This window comes from Patagioenas fasciata, chromosome 2, assembly GCF_037038585.1.
Source record: "Patagioenas fasciata isolate bPatFas1 chromosome 2, bPatFas1.hap1, whole genome shotgun sequence".
In the NCBI taxonomy this organism is placed as follows: Eukaryota; Metazoa; Chordata; class Aves; order Columbiformes; family Columbidae; genus Patagioenas; species Patagioenas fasciata.
The window spans coordinates 158212145-158225422 of NC_092521.1; the positions used below are offsets into that span (position 1 = coordinate 158212145).

The 13278-nt window shown below is 43.1% G+C and overlaps 1 protein-coding gene across 9 annotated transcripts in view; it reads left to right on the plus strand.

Moving 5' to 3' along the window:
* DIP2C (disco interacting protein 2 homolog C) overlaps positions 1-13278 on the plus strand; it is a 322355-nt gene that overhangs the window by 168899 nt on the left and 140178 nt on the right. For 7 of the 9 annotated variants that reach the window (XM_065830042.2, XM_065830044.2, XM_065830041.2 and 4 more), the window contains exons 2-3: positions 5501-5572; positions 8007-8174. In XM_065830042.2, the coding sequence (XP_065686114.1) occupies positions 5501-5572; positions 8007-8174 (240 nt within the window). The remainder of the gene's footprint in view (positions 1-5500; positions 5573-8006; positions 8175-13278) is intronic. The other 2 variants (XM_065830045.2, XM_065830047.2) reach the window with 1 other exon arrangement.

Consider the following 13278-nt stretch of genomic DNA (forward strand, 5'->3'; position numbering starts at 1 on the left):
TTGCATTATTTCCCATGGTGGATTTTTTCCATAAGTGCCTTAAACTAATTCAAAGTCCCAGTCTGAAATTTCATTTCGAAACTTGAATGCGCAGTGCAAACCCGCAGCATCAGTCAGGCTGCAAGATCACTGAACATGAAATTCAGTTTTAACCCCACTAAACAAGGTGATTGTAGTCCCTGGTTTTATCATTAGCATTTCCCCTGTGCTATGTCTGAGAAGACTGGGATCTGCAAGAAGTCTTGGCACCATCCAGAAAAAAAGGAAAGGTTTGGTGAAATTTGTCTTGTACAGTGTTTGGTTTAATTTTTCCCCACCCTGATCTAATCCAATTATCTTCTGTTTGACTACATTTACTTTGTGTATCGTGGTAGCAGTCAATCAGGACTGAACACATTTGTGTTCAGGAAGTGATAATATGGCAGCTATTATATATTTCAATTGAAACTTTTAAACTGTATTGACTTTAAGTGTTTTACTCTCATTAAAGTAGCACAGCACCTTGTCTGTGGTAGCAGCATTTCTAACCGCTCATAGCTTTTAAAGTGTAGATGCTTAAAGCAGGGTGATAATGTACAAATACATTTCATGTGTGAGTATTTTCACATTTAATAACCTTCCCCTCAACAAAACACTAAAAAGTTGATATTTTGCCAATTTCCTAAAATACACCTTCTTAAAATTTTCAAGATCAGCCTAGTACATGCCATACAAATGGATGGAGCTGCCTCACAGAGGGACCAGGAAAGGGGGTAGGATAACAGGAATGACTTCAACATTTACAGGCATTTATTACTCCTCAAAATGTCTTGTAGAACGTGGAGTGTCCCCAGGGGCTCTGTGTTTCCCTTGTGATGAGCGTGTGTGCCCTGGTTCCTGCTCAATCGTCTTTCTAAGGAGGCAGAAATCCAAGACCATTAAAGGACAAAGAAAAATGCAGTGAATTTTCAGAGAAAACTGAGGGTGTAATGCAAACAGTAGCAGTTGTGAGCGTAGTCAAATGAACTTACATTACAGCGCCTCTTTGCTAAACCCAGCTCCAAAATCCTTGCTGTCTGTGAGCGGCAGTGCAGGAGAGTGTTGGCATCTGCAGCTCTGGAAGATGCAGAACCATGGGCACAAATCACAAGGACAGAGATGGGAACAGGAATACAGAGTGCCAGGGCCCTGGTCCTGTCCTCAGACAGACAACCCTTTTCCTTGGAAGGTCGGATGGTTTTTCCTTTGTGCTGTCCCTTTCCTTGCAAAAATTTAATTTTTCTTCTTGTGCCCAAAAAAACCCTGGAAGAAAAAGATCAGTGTCCGTATGCCTGTTGTTCAGAAATCCTTGATGGTCAATTTTAAATATGGATGAGGAAAAAATTCGGGGTAGAATTTGCTGCCTTTTCCCTGTCAGTTACTGTTGTTGAGCTCGGCTCTCTCAGGCTTGTGCTTTGCTCTTCTTCTCTGGTCACCTTTGGACCCAATACCCTCCAGGGCATCCATCTGTGGCCCTCCCAGGGTGGAAACCTGTCAGATCACCAGGGGAGGTGAGGAGGAAAAGAGCAACATGTCCAGAATTAAAAAAACAAAACAAATAGGAGGCTGAAAACCTGGAGTGCAGTGAAGTGAAAGCAGCCTGGGAGGAAGGGGAGGAGGAGGAGAAGGGCCTGGGGACAGCCGTGGGATGCAGCTGAGAAGTAGCGGATCAGGGCAGGGCAGTCGGGAGTGGGACCAGGACCAGGGTGAGGGCCAAGGAAGGACATGGCAGACGGAGCAGAGTGATGCAGCAAGGAGGTCTGAATTTGCAGAGGCTTTGAAGAGTTTGTTAATGTAGTGAGTAGAAAAACCAACATGAACTGTCTACTGGAAAGACACTGGGGTTTGAGACCCTTTTCCCTTCTGTTTTTGGACGTGGACTTTGAATGCATGCAGCAAAGTCCTGCTGGCTTCTCAAGAGAAGAAGGGTCAATTAAGAACAGAGAGGTAGCATAAATCCTGTATTCTCATGGCGAGGTAGTATAGTTCATGTAATCCTGTTGATATTCTCCAAAAACTGAACCTGAATTCCGTATTGTGCTGTGGAAGAGCATGAGTTAGGTGAACCTGACTGATAAGGAGTTGGTTGCTTATATGATACTTGTAAAATTAGTCCATTAATTTGCAAAGGAATAAAGGGCATAGAACAAAGGTCTTAAATGAGTGAAATGGTAATTTATGACAAGAATGGAGTTTAAGCTCACGTAACTTCTGGTGGGCTGTGTTTAGTATATGTTGGGAGCTTATACAGTGAGTTCAACATAGCTTTGTAATGCAATACTTTTGCATATATTGTGAAGGTATATTCTGAAGTCTTTCTACCTGAGAAAATACATATTAATACAAATACCATTAATCCTAATAAATAAAGCATAGTACTTCCCCAGACTACATGGTACTGTTGACTTCCTCCCACCTTAGAATGGAGTCACCATTGTTTCTTCTCAGAATAATTCCTCTATGTGATGAACTTCAAATGATTGCGTCTGGATACTGATTTCAGTGAAAACGTTATTGACAAAAGATAACACTTGGTATTTATCTTTCCCACTTTGGTGTCAAAGAAATTGCTTGTTCTCTGCATTTCTTTCCACTAAGGACAATATAGGTTTAGAAACCAGTGGAAGAAACTGAAATAGCAGGACTGGGTGCAGGTTGCACGAGCGATGTCTAGAATGTATAGCTTGAGATATAGATTTGCATGTACGTGTACCACCGTGTGCGTGGAACAGTAACCAATAAATAGTTAGGCACCTGTCGGTAATAGTTCATATTTAAAATGGCATTGCCGACTTGCACATACCACAGGATATCTCTGCTCTCCTTTAAGAGCAATAGTAAAATAAGAACACCAAATTTTTAATCAATTTAAGATGTGTCTGGAATGCATAACAATTCAGTTTTGATGAACACAGGAAATAAATGGTAATTTGTTTAGCAAAACTTTAAAAGAAAACTTAAATCTTATTTTTTAATTTTCAAATAGAAATGAACACATTTTTTCATTAAAACATTTTACTGAAGTGGTATCTATAGTTACTGTCTGGTTTCGTGAGAAGCTGATGATTGACGTGGAGAGGGAGCTTGTTTGGGTAGTTTGAACACGTGCCAGAAGGACTCAAAATGGGAAGAAATATGCCTGAAGAGTCAGTAGGTCTGAACTTGAAACGCTTGGGTCCTCTTGCCAAGTCTGCCACTTCTTCCCTGTATAAATATGGGACGGTTATCATTTGAAGTGCTTCACTCTCACTATCCTCACTTGAAACCACAGGGATTGGACTAGATGATCTTTTGAGGTCCCTTCCAATCCCAAACATACTGTGATACTGTGATATTTAGCTGACTCCTTTTGTTGAGCAGTTGGGGATACGGTAGTGGAGAGGACAGACGTTATTTTAAGCACTGGTTTTTAACCGGGGGCCAGAGGTTGGCTCGGGACACTGAGGCTTGGAGAATTTTACCTCCTTATTGCTTATTGGAACCATCCCCAAGAAAAGGTCTTTCATCAAGGAATGTTTGAAGGTGTTTTCATGTACTTATTGATTTCAGACCAAACCACAGGGAGCTCTTTCTATACATCAGTGCTAGTTTAGCATCCATTGACTAGCGGGGCTGGGCTGAAATGCATATGCATTTCTTGGCAAATGGTCTCCGTAGCTGAAGGTTGAACAGAAGGATGGCAGAACTTGAACAGACGTGCGTTGCTGTGTCTACCTGAACATCACTGCCAAATCTCTGCTGCTTTTTGTGGTTTGTGCCCTCCTGAGTCCTCAGCCTTTTACAAACATACAAGTCCAGTTGTTGCAACTGAACTTGAGCTGCATGGTAAGTGTCACAATAGCAGATATGCATATAGGAAGGCCACTGGCATCCTGGGGTGGATTAGAAGGGGGTTGGTCAGTAGGTCCAGAGAGGTTCTCCTGCCCCTCTACTCTGCGCTGGTGAGACCACACCTGGAATATTGTGTCCAGTTCTGGCCCCTCAATTCCAGGGGAACTGCTGGAGAGAGTCCAGTGCAGGGCAACAAAGATGATGAAGGGAATGGAGCATCTCCTGTATGAGGAAAGGCTGAGGGAGCTGGGGCTCTTTAGCTTGGAGAAGAGGAGACTGAGGGGTGACCTTATTAATGTTTATAAATATGTAAAGGGTGAGTGTCATGAGGATGGAGCCAGGCTCTTCTCAGTGACAACCAATGATAGGACAAGGGGCAGTGGGTACAAACTGGAACACAGGAGGTTCCACTTAAATTTGAGAAGAAACTTCTTCACAGTGAGGGTACCAGAGCCTGGCCCAGGCTGCCCAGGGAGGTTGTGGAGTCTCCTTCTCTGCAGACATTCAAACCCGCCTGGACACCTTCCTGTGTAACCTCATCTGGGTGTTCCTGCTCCAGCGGGGGGATTGGGCTGGGTGAGCTTTTGAGGTCCCTTCCAACCCCTGACATTCTGTCATTCTGTGATTCTGTGAATATGGTGTTATTTCAAAAATCTTATAATTGCAAAAATTATCACTCTTTTTTAGCATCCAAATCAGTTTGTATTGAATTTATTGTGTACGTGTGTGTGTGTGCATCTGTGCTTGCACATTTGGAAAGAAGAATCTGGATATTTGAATTATATTTGAACAACTATTTTAACCATTGAAGGTAGATCTAGAGCTCCAGAGCCTGGACTGTATCACAACTTCACTGCCAAACATCTCCTGAACTCTAATAAGACTAAAAGTATGTGTTTTGTTCTACATATCTAATTATCCATGACTTTCTTTTAGGAAGCTTTTATGGAAAATAAATTTTTTATCCTTACATTTAAAAAAAGTTACTTCAGGAAACTACAGGTACCGTGAAGGATCATATTAATTGAATTTAAGAAGTTCAAACATTTGTCTACGAAATGTTTTTTTTGAGATTTAAGTGCTAAGTCAGACAAAGAGTCTTTATGCTACTGATTTCTAGTGGATCTGTGGTGGATTTGTTTTGGTTTGGTTTTGTTCCTCTCAGTACTGCTTAGAAATCAGCTAAAACATTTATATTGCAGAAATGATATAGCAGCAATTTCAAGTCTTTTGTGCCTTACATGCTTGATTAGAAAAATCCCATTAATGATAGAAAATGCTAATCAGCGATGTGTTTTGCCAGCCACTACAGGCCCACGCACTCTATAGAATCCATTGTTTATTAACCTAATGAAGGTCATTGTAGCTTTTGAAAGCTTGCATGACAGCATCTGAAAATGGTTTTGAAACTCTGTGCCACTGGACTCCGGTGCTGGAACACATCAAGGCTGCGTATTTACTTGTCAGAATGGTTCTGGCGTAAATGAGTTTTTTCTGGGCGGAATGATCATACTGTGCTTTTCATTTCTTCATTATACTTGTCAAGACAGATGAACAGTGCAGTGGTGGCTAAACTGATGGTGCTGCCATTTAGCAGCTAGACGCTGTCTTTATCCATGTCTTACTGATTTTCCTTTTCCTTTCTTGGCAGGTGACATCACACAGAAGGGATATGAAAAGAAGAGATCAAAATTAATTGGGGCCTACCTGCCACAGCCTCCCGGTACGTGTATCTGTGCTTGCGATATATGGAGATGTCAAGTATACTAATAGTTGCCACAACAAAAATCTGCATCTCTGAAGAAACCTATGTGGCAGAAACAAAGCAATTGTTGTGCGGAAAAAGCTTATTCCATCCATTTTATGTATATATTTATATATATGTCTGCTTTGATGTGTGTGTACATTTTTTACATATGTTACTGTGGGCTTGGCAGTCATGTCTGGAAAATAAAATCAGCCTAGGCTTATTAGAGAAGCATTGTTTGTTAGAAGTAATGCAACAATACAGTGGAAAACGTGATGTCCTAATTCATTGTGACCTCAGCCAAGTGAAACGTTCTTAACAGAGGTATACACAAGATTGGAAGAGAACCTTGGAGCTTTGTACCTTCCTTAATTTCTGGATTTTTTGCCCAAATCTCACTTTTGAAGACACTAGAGAGCCCAGCAGCATCCCTAGATTTCAGCTTGGGCAATCAGTCCTTTATAGATACCTGGTCTCAAAGTTGAGGGATATGTTGCATGTACTTGCCTAAAAGGTGTAAAAATATCATCAGATTAAATTTGGTAATGTATTACTTCATTGAAATGATATACAAGAACCTTTAAGAGATCTTTCAGTCTTCCAAGGCACTGGATCATGTAGTTGTAGGTATTGGTGTAGGTCTCCATTTTGTGTGCCCCACACACTCGTGCCATCTCACTCACCTTATGAAGGCTCCACTTGAGCTTGGCTGTCCTCTGAGCCCAGTTTTTCTTGCACACCTGGGAACGAGTTTCCTACTTCTTTTACCAAATCCTGCCTTTCTGATGGAGTTGATGGTTTTCTATCTGTACTGCTGATGTTTGGAGGCACCGCCTTGTGCTCTCTTCTTCAGGTGTATATATATTAGCCAGCTCTCTGTAGCAGAATGGCATCTTTGTGCCTTTGGATTTCACTTGGTCTGCTCCGCTGTTGGGAACTCCGCAAAAGAGATCAGTGTTACAGACACCTCTGTTTTTGGAAGCAATGCAGCCTGATTGCAAGGTGTCTGTGACATTTCCTAAGCATTGGGAGCCATTAGAGAATGAAACAAATCAAATCAGCGGAATTACAATACCAGAGGTGCAGTTATTAAATTTCTGGGTATTTATTGGTCTGACCAGACTGTCAGACGTACCGTCGCCTTCACGGTATGTTCTCATGAGACCTGCTTAGGTTTGCTGAGTTACGGAGAGACTGTTCCCTCATAGTAATCCTCAACACAGCCGTGGGCTTCGTACCACTATTTGTCTTCTGGTCAAACTGTCTCAGTGGCTGAAACCACTGGGGATTTTTCATGAATGGAGTGGTGAAAGAGAGAAGGTGGAGAACCCTGGGAGGTTTATCTTTCAAGGTCTCTGTTGTGATACTAAAGTTTTCCAGTGTAAGGAGAAGCAGAGAGATCTCTGTAAGCCGGTCCTCTAGTGGGGTCCATTCAATGATTTGAAGAGATCATGACTGGGATTGTAGCTGATTTAGGGCTGTTTTAAAGATGGGACAAAACGGAGTGAACATTTTCTGCTCTACAGCTTCCCAGAAAATGCTGCACTGGGAGTGTGGGATGTGGATGAGTGAAGGAAGAGTACAGTGGGCTGAAGAGGAGAAGTACTGACATCTTGTCCTCTCTTTTCTTCTACGTAGATCGAGCTCAGTCGTTCAGCTGATGGCTAAATGAATTATTTTATTATAGTGGAAGACACTGCTTCAACTGTATTATTTTCCTCCAGAAACTGATAATTATTTGTGCTTGGGTCTTTGCTGTCTTTGTACTTTTTTGTTTGTTTTGTTGTGTTACCTTTTGGACAAAGTCTGAAAGAGTTCAATTTTATATTCTCCTTCTAAGACTTTACTCATCTGAATGGCCTGAGGTCCCTGCTCATTAGGAAGGAGGAGAATAATCCTTTCCAAGAAATAAAATAGCAAAACAGATGCTGCCTTTTGTAAGCCTCTGTTAATATCTGAGCAATCACATACGTGACCAATTAGTCATTTGTTTCTTTGTTGTAATCTGTTTTGATGGGAAACTGCAAGAATTCACAAGCTTTGGTGGTCCTGTGTCTTGCTATTAAAGTGGAATAGATGTGTTAGAGGTATTCTAAAACAGTGTGGAAGCGGACATGGCTCTTTCACTGGACTGGAGGCATTGGGGAAGGATTTGCGTTCTGTGACCGCATTCAGTGAACTACAGGAAATCCAGAGGCAGTTCCCTGCCACTGCACCTTTGCTGACATTACTAATGCCCATGTTGGCAGAGTGGAACATTGACCCGCGTTGGCTCCGTGAGTGTCCTGTGCTGTCTGTGCGTGCGTGTGCGTGTGTGCTCTACTGCATGGGGGCAGCAGCTCCATTCGTTGCTGTAACAGATGTAAAAAAACTAAACGTGAATTAATTAGTTTTTTTCAACTTGTTACAGCAGCGAATGGAGCTGCCGCGGTACGGTGTAGACTGCAACACAGTGAAGGAGCTGCCAGAAGAATGCTCCGCACTGCCAACATTGGTGTCTGTGACATCCGGGAAGCGGCCGCTAGAGAGAGAGCAGCCAGCACGGCAGGAAACCGGCCTCTCTTTTATTTTCGTTTTGGTGAGCACAATGAATGTATCTTTTCCAGTCCATATCTGTCTGTAACTGTGCCTCATCTGGAAGCCTCTGGTAGACACCTACATCAAGACGATAGACTAGGAGCTGCCAGTGACAAGGCAGGACAACCAAAGGACAACAACTGGAAGGTTGTTACCGACTTTTATCTGCCCAAGAGTGAAGAGATGGGACAGGAGAAGAAATAGTCCTTCTTAGTAACCTTTGAGCATGTTAACATCTCTCTAGCTTCCACGCTGTGGATACTTTGGAGGAAGATTCATACAATAAGCTGGCAAAACCAAGGAAGGTGTGTGTTTCTCATTCCCTTTTTGGCACTACCTTTTTACAGAGCTCTGGACAGGTCCAAACTCACTAGAATCCAGAGGAAGCTGTGAAAATCTAAGCACCCCTAGTTCTGTGCTATTTCCAAGTAGAGATCTCTGCCTGAGCTCCGCTCACATCCAAACCATCCAGGAGCAAGTTGGCTTTCAGGAACAGGCGTAAGGCTGGTAGAGCAGACCAGAGGAAGAACGTTCTGTGGGGCTACGTGGCTGCAGCGTGGACAGGCAAGGAGTGACCCCAATAGCCGAGCCCTTCAGCAGGTACCCGTCCTGCCTGCTGGGGTGACCAGTGGCTTGTGGCAGGCAGCCTGCTCCTGCTCCTGCTCCTGCTCCTGCTCCTGCTCCTGCTCCTGCTCCTGCTCCTGCTCCTGCTCCTGCTCCTGGGGTTTGTAGCAAGGCTGTGGAGGATTCACAGGCCCCCAGGACACCAGGTTTTCATTGGCAGATGAGGGCACATAGAAGACATCCCACGCTTACCTGTGTGCTTGTCCACACTCCCACAAAGTGGTCCAGACACAATGTAGGAGATGGCTAGAGGGAAGAGAGGATTTGCAGCTCTGTCAGGATGAGACATACCTGTAAAAAGATTATTCCTTTGAAACACCCTTCCCCAGTCATTTTCAAACCAATTTGCTACAAGACTATAAGGAGATCTGTATAGGATTCTTACCGTGATGTTGGTATTTCTCATCTTATGTAGGGCTGCTCTAAGTCAGGTTCCCTCAGTCTGACATCATTAACTTCCTTTGCCCGAGACTTTTGCAAAGTAGGAATGATTAAATTTAAATTGCAGTTTCACGTTTAACTAATTTAATAAAACCACACAAGTGCAAAATGTAGGCAGTTGAAGTTTATATTATACATATAAAAACACACACATACATATATATATATATCTCTCTTGACATATACCAGAGGTATTTTCGTTGTGCTCATTGGGATGCTGTCATTTTAAAAAGCAGAGCTGGTACTTTTCAGGATAATCCTAATCTGAAAGGGGAAGCTGGGCGGCCACGTGGTTGATGGTGTACCAGGTGATGTGGGAGTTCACCCTTAACCTCCCTATTTTTGACAGGGCAGTCCCAGAGAGTATATTGTCACATATGCTGTACAGCAAATGTGCATTCAGTCCGACACATGGGGGACATGCTGGATCCGCTGCACGTCTGCAAGTTGACTCCGCAGTGCAGGCGCAGTGGGCCTGACACATCCAGATGCTGCACAGACTGCACATATGCAAAGGACATTTGTACAGTTCCAGCCAGGCTGTCGAACATCCAGAAATCCGGAACGGATATGCTGCGTTTGGCAATGTTAATGGGAGAAGGGATAGGGGGAGCCCCCTTTTTCTTTCCCATTAAATCCCCACCTGCTTTAACTTAGGGAGACAAAACTACAGCTTCGTTTCCTCAAAACGCTTTCTCAGGATGTCAGTTTGTAGCTGGAGATGTTCTGTGCGCAGAATAGTTTTTCTTTTCTTAGCGTGCCCGTATGTCAGACATCTGAAAATAACAGTGAATCCGGGTCTTTCTTATCTGCACGTATATTCCAATCTCTCTGGTGCTGTGACCTTCCTCTTGCTGCCTCTGTGGAGGAGCCCTGACAGCCAAGAGCTGAAAGAATAACCACTTAAACAGGCGTTTCTTTCAGAATACGTTTCTGAAGATTATCTTGATTAGATCAGTCAGTTCTTGGTAAGATAACATGTGGACAGCTGTGTGCACACTATTAAGAGAAACCCTTCCTAGAAGGAAAATAACTGAATTACCTGCATCCCCCATAACCTGTTTTTTCCCAATTTGCTTCCAGCCTTTTGCCAGGAAATTTGATTATTCATTCGCAGAACAGAGATGATGTTGTTATCAATTAAGCTTTGCTTCTAACAGCTTAGACATGGGTGGTTCATTCTCTCTTAATCAAGTGCTGTGTCTACACTAGGTTACTTTCTGTAATTTCCCATCATGGGTACCACCAGTGTAGCTCTAATTGTAGCGTAACCATGTAGACCAGTCACCAGTGCTTTATTTATTATGGCTAATAAACCTGTGAGATGTGGTGTTTAAAAGGCCCCTGCTGCTCCTTTCGCCGGCCTGGAGACAGATCGCAGCATCTCCCGCTGCGGGAGCCCGGCAGCACCAGCGCGCGGCTCCGGGCTGCGCGGCCAGAGGAGATAACACGCTCAACACCCCTTTACCTTATGAAGAAACAATCTTCTGTAGAATTACAGGAACCGATTTCCATAGGCTCTGTTATTAATGTGACACTTATTTATATGTGTGCATACATTTGCATACTTTTCTGTGCGTATGCATGCATACATTTCCTTTCAGCCATTCCTGCTGCTAGCCCTTTGGGTACTCAACGTAAGCTTGGCGATTACAATGTCATTTTCTCTTCCACAGACATTATGTGGATTGCAACATTATTTGGATTGGAAAGATTGCAAGGAAATATTTAAACAAAGCTCGATTCTGGAATTTAAAAAAATCCTCATGTATTCACTTTATTAATAATAATGAGTATTCCTATCACAGAATCACAGAATGTCAGGGATTGGAAGGGACCTCGAAAGCTCATCCAGTCCAATCCCCCTACTGGAGCAGGAACACCCAGCTGAGGTTACACAGGAAGGTGTCCAGGCGGGTTTGAATGTCTGCAGAGAAGGAGACTCCACAACCCCCCTGGGCAGCCTGGTCCAGGCTCTGTCACCCTCACTGAGAAGAAATTTCTTCCCAAATTTAAGTGGAACCTTTTGTGTACCAGTTTGTACCCATTACCCTTTGTCCCGTCATTGGTTGTCACTGAGAAGAGCCTGGCTCCATCCTCCTGACACTCATCCTTTATATATCTGTAAACATTAATGAGGTCACCCCTCAGTCTCCTCCAAACTAAAGAGCCCCAACTCCCTCAGCCTTTCCTCATAAGGGAGATGCTCCACTCACATCTGCCTTCCTAATTCTTAAGGATCTTATCAAGGGATAACCATGATGGAGCATTTCAAAGCATATATATAGGTTGAGAACATGGCTCTCGCTGAAAGACATCTGCATTGCACAACTCATGGACACATTTCTGAAAACAGCGTGACAAATGTTTCACAGATGAGAAACTGTGGCGCATAGATGAACGCTTAGTGAGCCTTGTTTTTAAAAAGAGTTTTGATTTGAATTGGTGGATGCCTTGCAGAGCTTAGTTTGCTTAAAAGGAGAGGTTTTGAAAGCATCTGAGTACTACCCCTTCATGCCATCACTTGAAGCTTGATGGTTACTGCTCGGTTTTTGCCATGCTGAGTGAGGGCTGATTTATTGTTTCACACACTTTTTGGTTTATGGTGGCACCTCAGCTTCCTATCCTGCAGCAAGACCTCATAATATCAAACCTTGTTCAACCACAGAGCAAAAGATATCTCCTTTCCAAGACTTCACACCCTAACAGTGAGACAAAAAATGGGTGTAAGGGAAGAAATGAGTTAGTTATGCAGGTAGTGGTGTCGACATTCAGCATGATGAGTTTTTGAGGGAGGATATCTTTAGTACACATCAGAGTCGGGATGTTTTTCAAAGGATTTGAAGAATTTCAATGAAATATCTGTTGGTGTTTGTGGAGAGCATCTGTGAAACATAAGAGCATAGGAGGAAGCATGAAGATGTTTTTCTGGAAGTCTGACAAATGGGTGAGAAAAGATGCCTCAGTCAGAGGAGAGCAAGGCGGTATAGAAAGGAGAGATAACAGTGAGGGCCTTGCAAGCAAGCTTCTCTGTGCTGGAGCGGAGGAGGTGGAACCAGAGGAGGCACCTGAAGAACCGGGTGTCACTGTCAAAGGGAGGAACTGCTGGAATTCCCAACACTGTCCAAATGGACGGGTCTGCCCCACATTTCTTTTGTTGAAAGCCACAAGAAGGGTGTTAAGCTGCTGGCAGTGTAAGTTGACCAGTGCATTGGTGAATGTGTTTGCTATGTGGACAGATAGACTTTTACTACATACCCTCACAAAATAATCTTGCAGTGTTACACTGACGCTGTAGGAAAACCTAGAGAAAAATGGAAATCAGAGATTGGATGTGAATTGCAGCTGTAATGTGATCTCCACTATCGCTGAGATAATGGGGAGAAAGAAGGAGCCCACATTAGCCTTGCAAAGCTGGACCTGAAGGCCTAGTGCTTGCAAGGAAATGCTTGTAACAAGGAAAGAATATCAGTTTGAAGTGTATGCATTGTTTGAAATTAGAGCCAAGTGCAGGAGTAAGTGTGAAAGCTCACCTGTGAAGGAAAGGTTGTTAATTAAACATATTTAATCAGATATTTCGTTGTCTCCAGATTTATCTAGCAGAAAGTGCCTCCACTTTCCAGTATGTCTTTTGTTGGGAGTATTGGATTTTAAGTCTCCTTTGGCTTATCCGGTGAATTCATTGCTTAGATGTGCATTCGATGGGAAGAGTGAAATGCCACGCTAAGTAACAAGTTCCATGGGGATGGTGTGACATTTAACCTGTTTACAAAATACACTTTAAAGCTGAGCCACCAGCCATTGCGTAGAAGCTCAGGAAATGCTTTGAACAGAAGGTAAATACTGTTTCTTCAAACTGCACTGCAAACACTCTTTGCCTTCCCACTAGCCCTGGAGCGGCTGAGTTTATCCTGCAACTCTCTCTCCTGGGCTCACATGCTGTAAGTTAGTTTTAGAACAAAAAATGTAGCCTGTGTCTAAGAATGCCTTCTGTTTCTTGTCAATTAGGCATTTCAGCTTTTAAATATTTTTAGATTCCA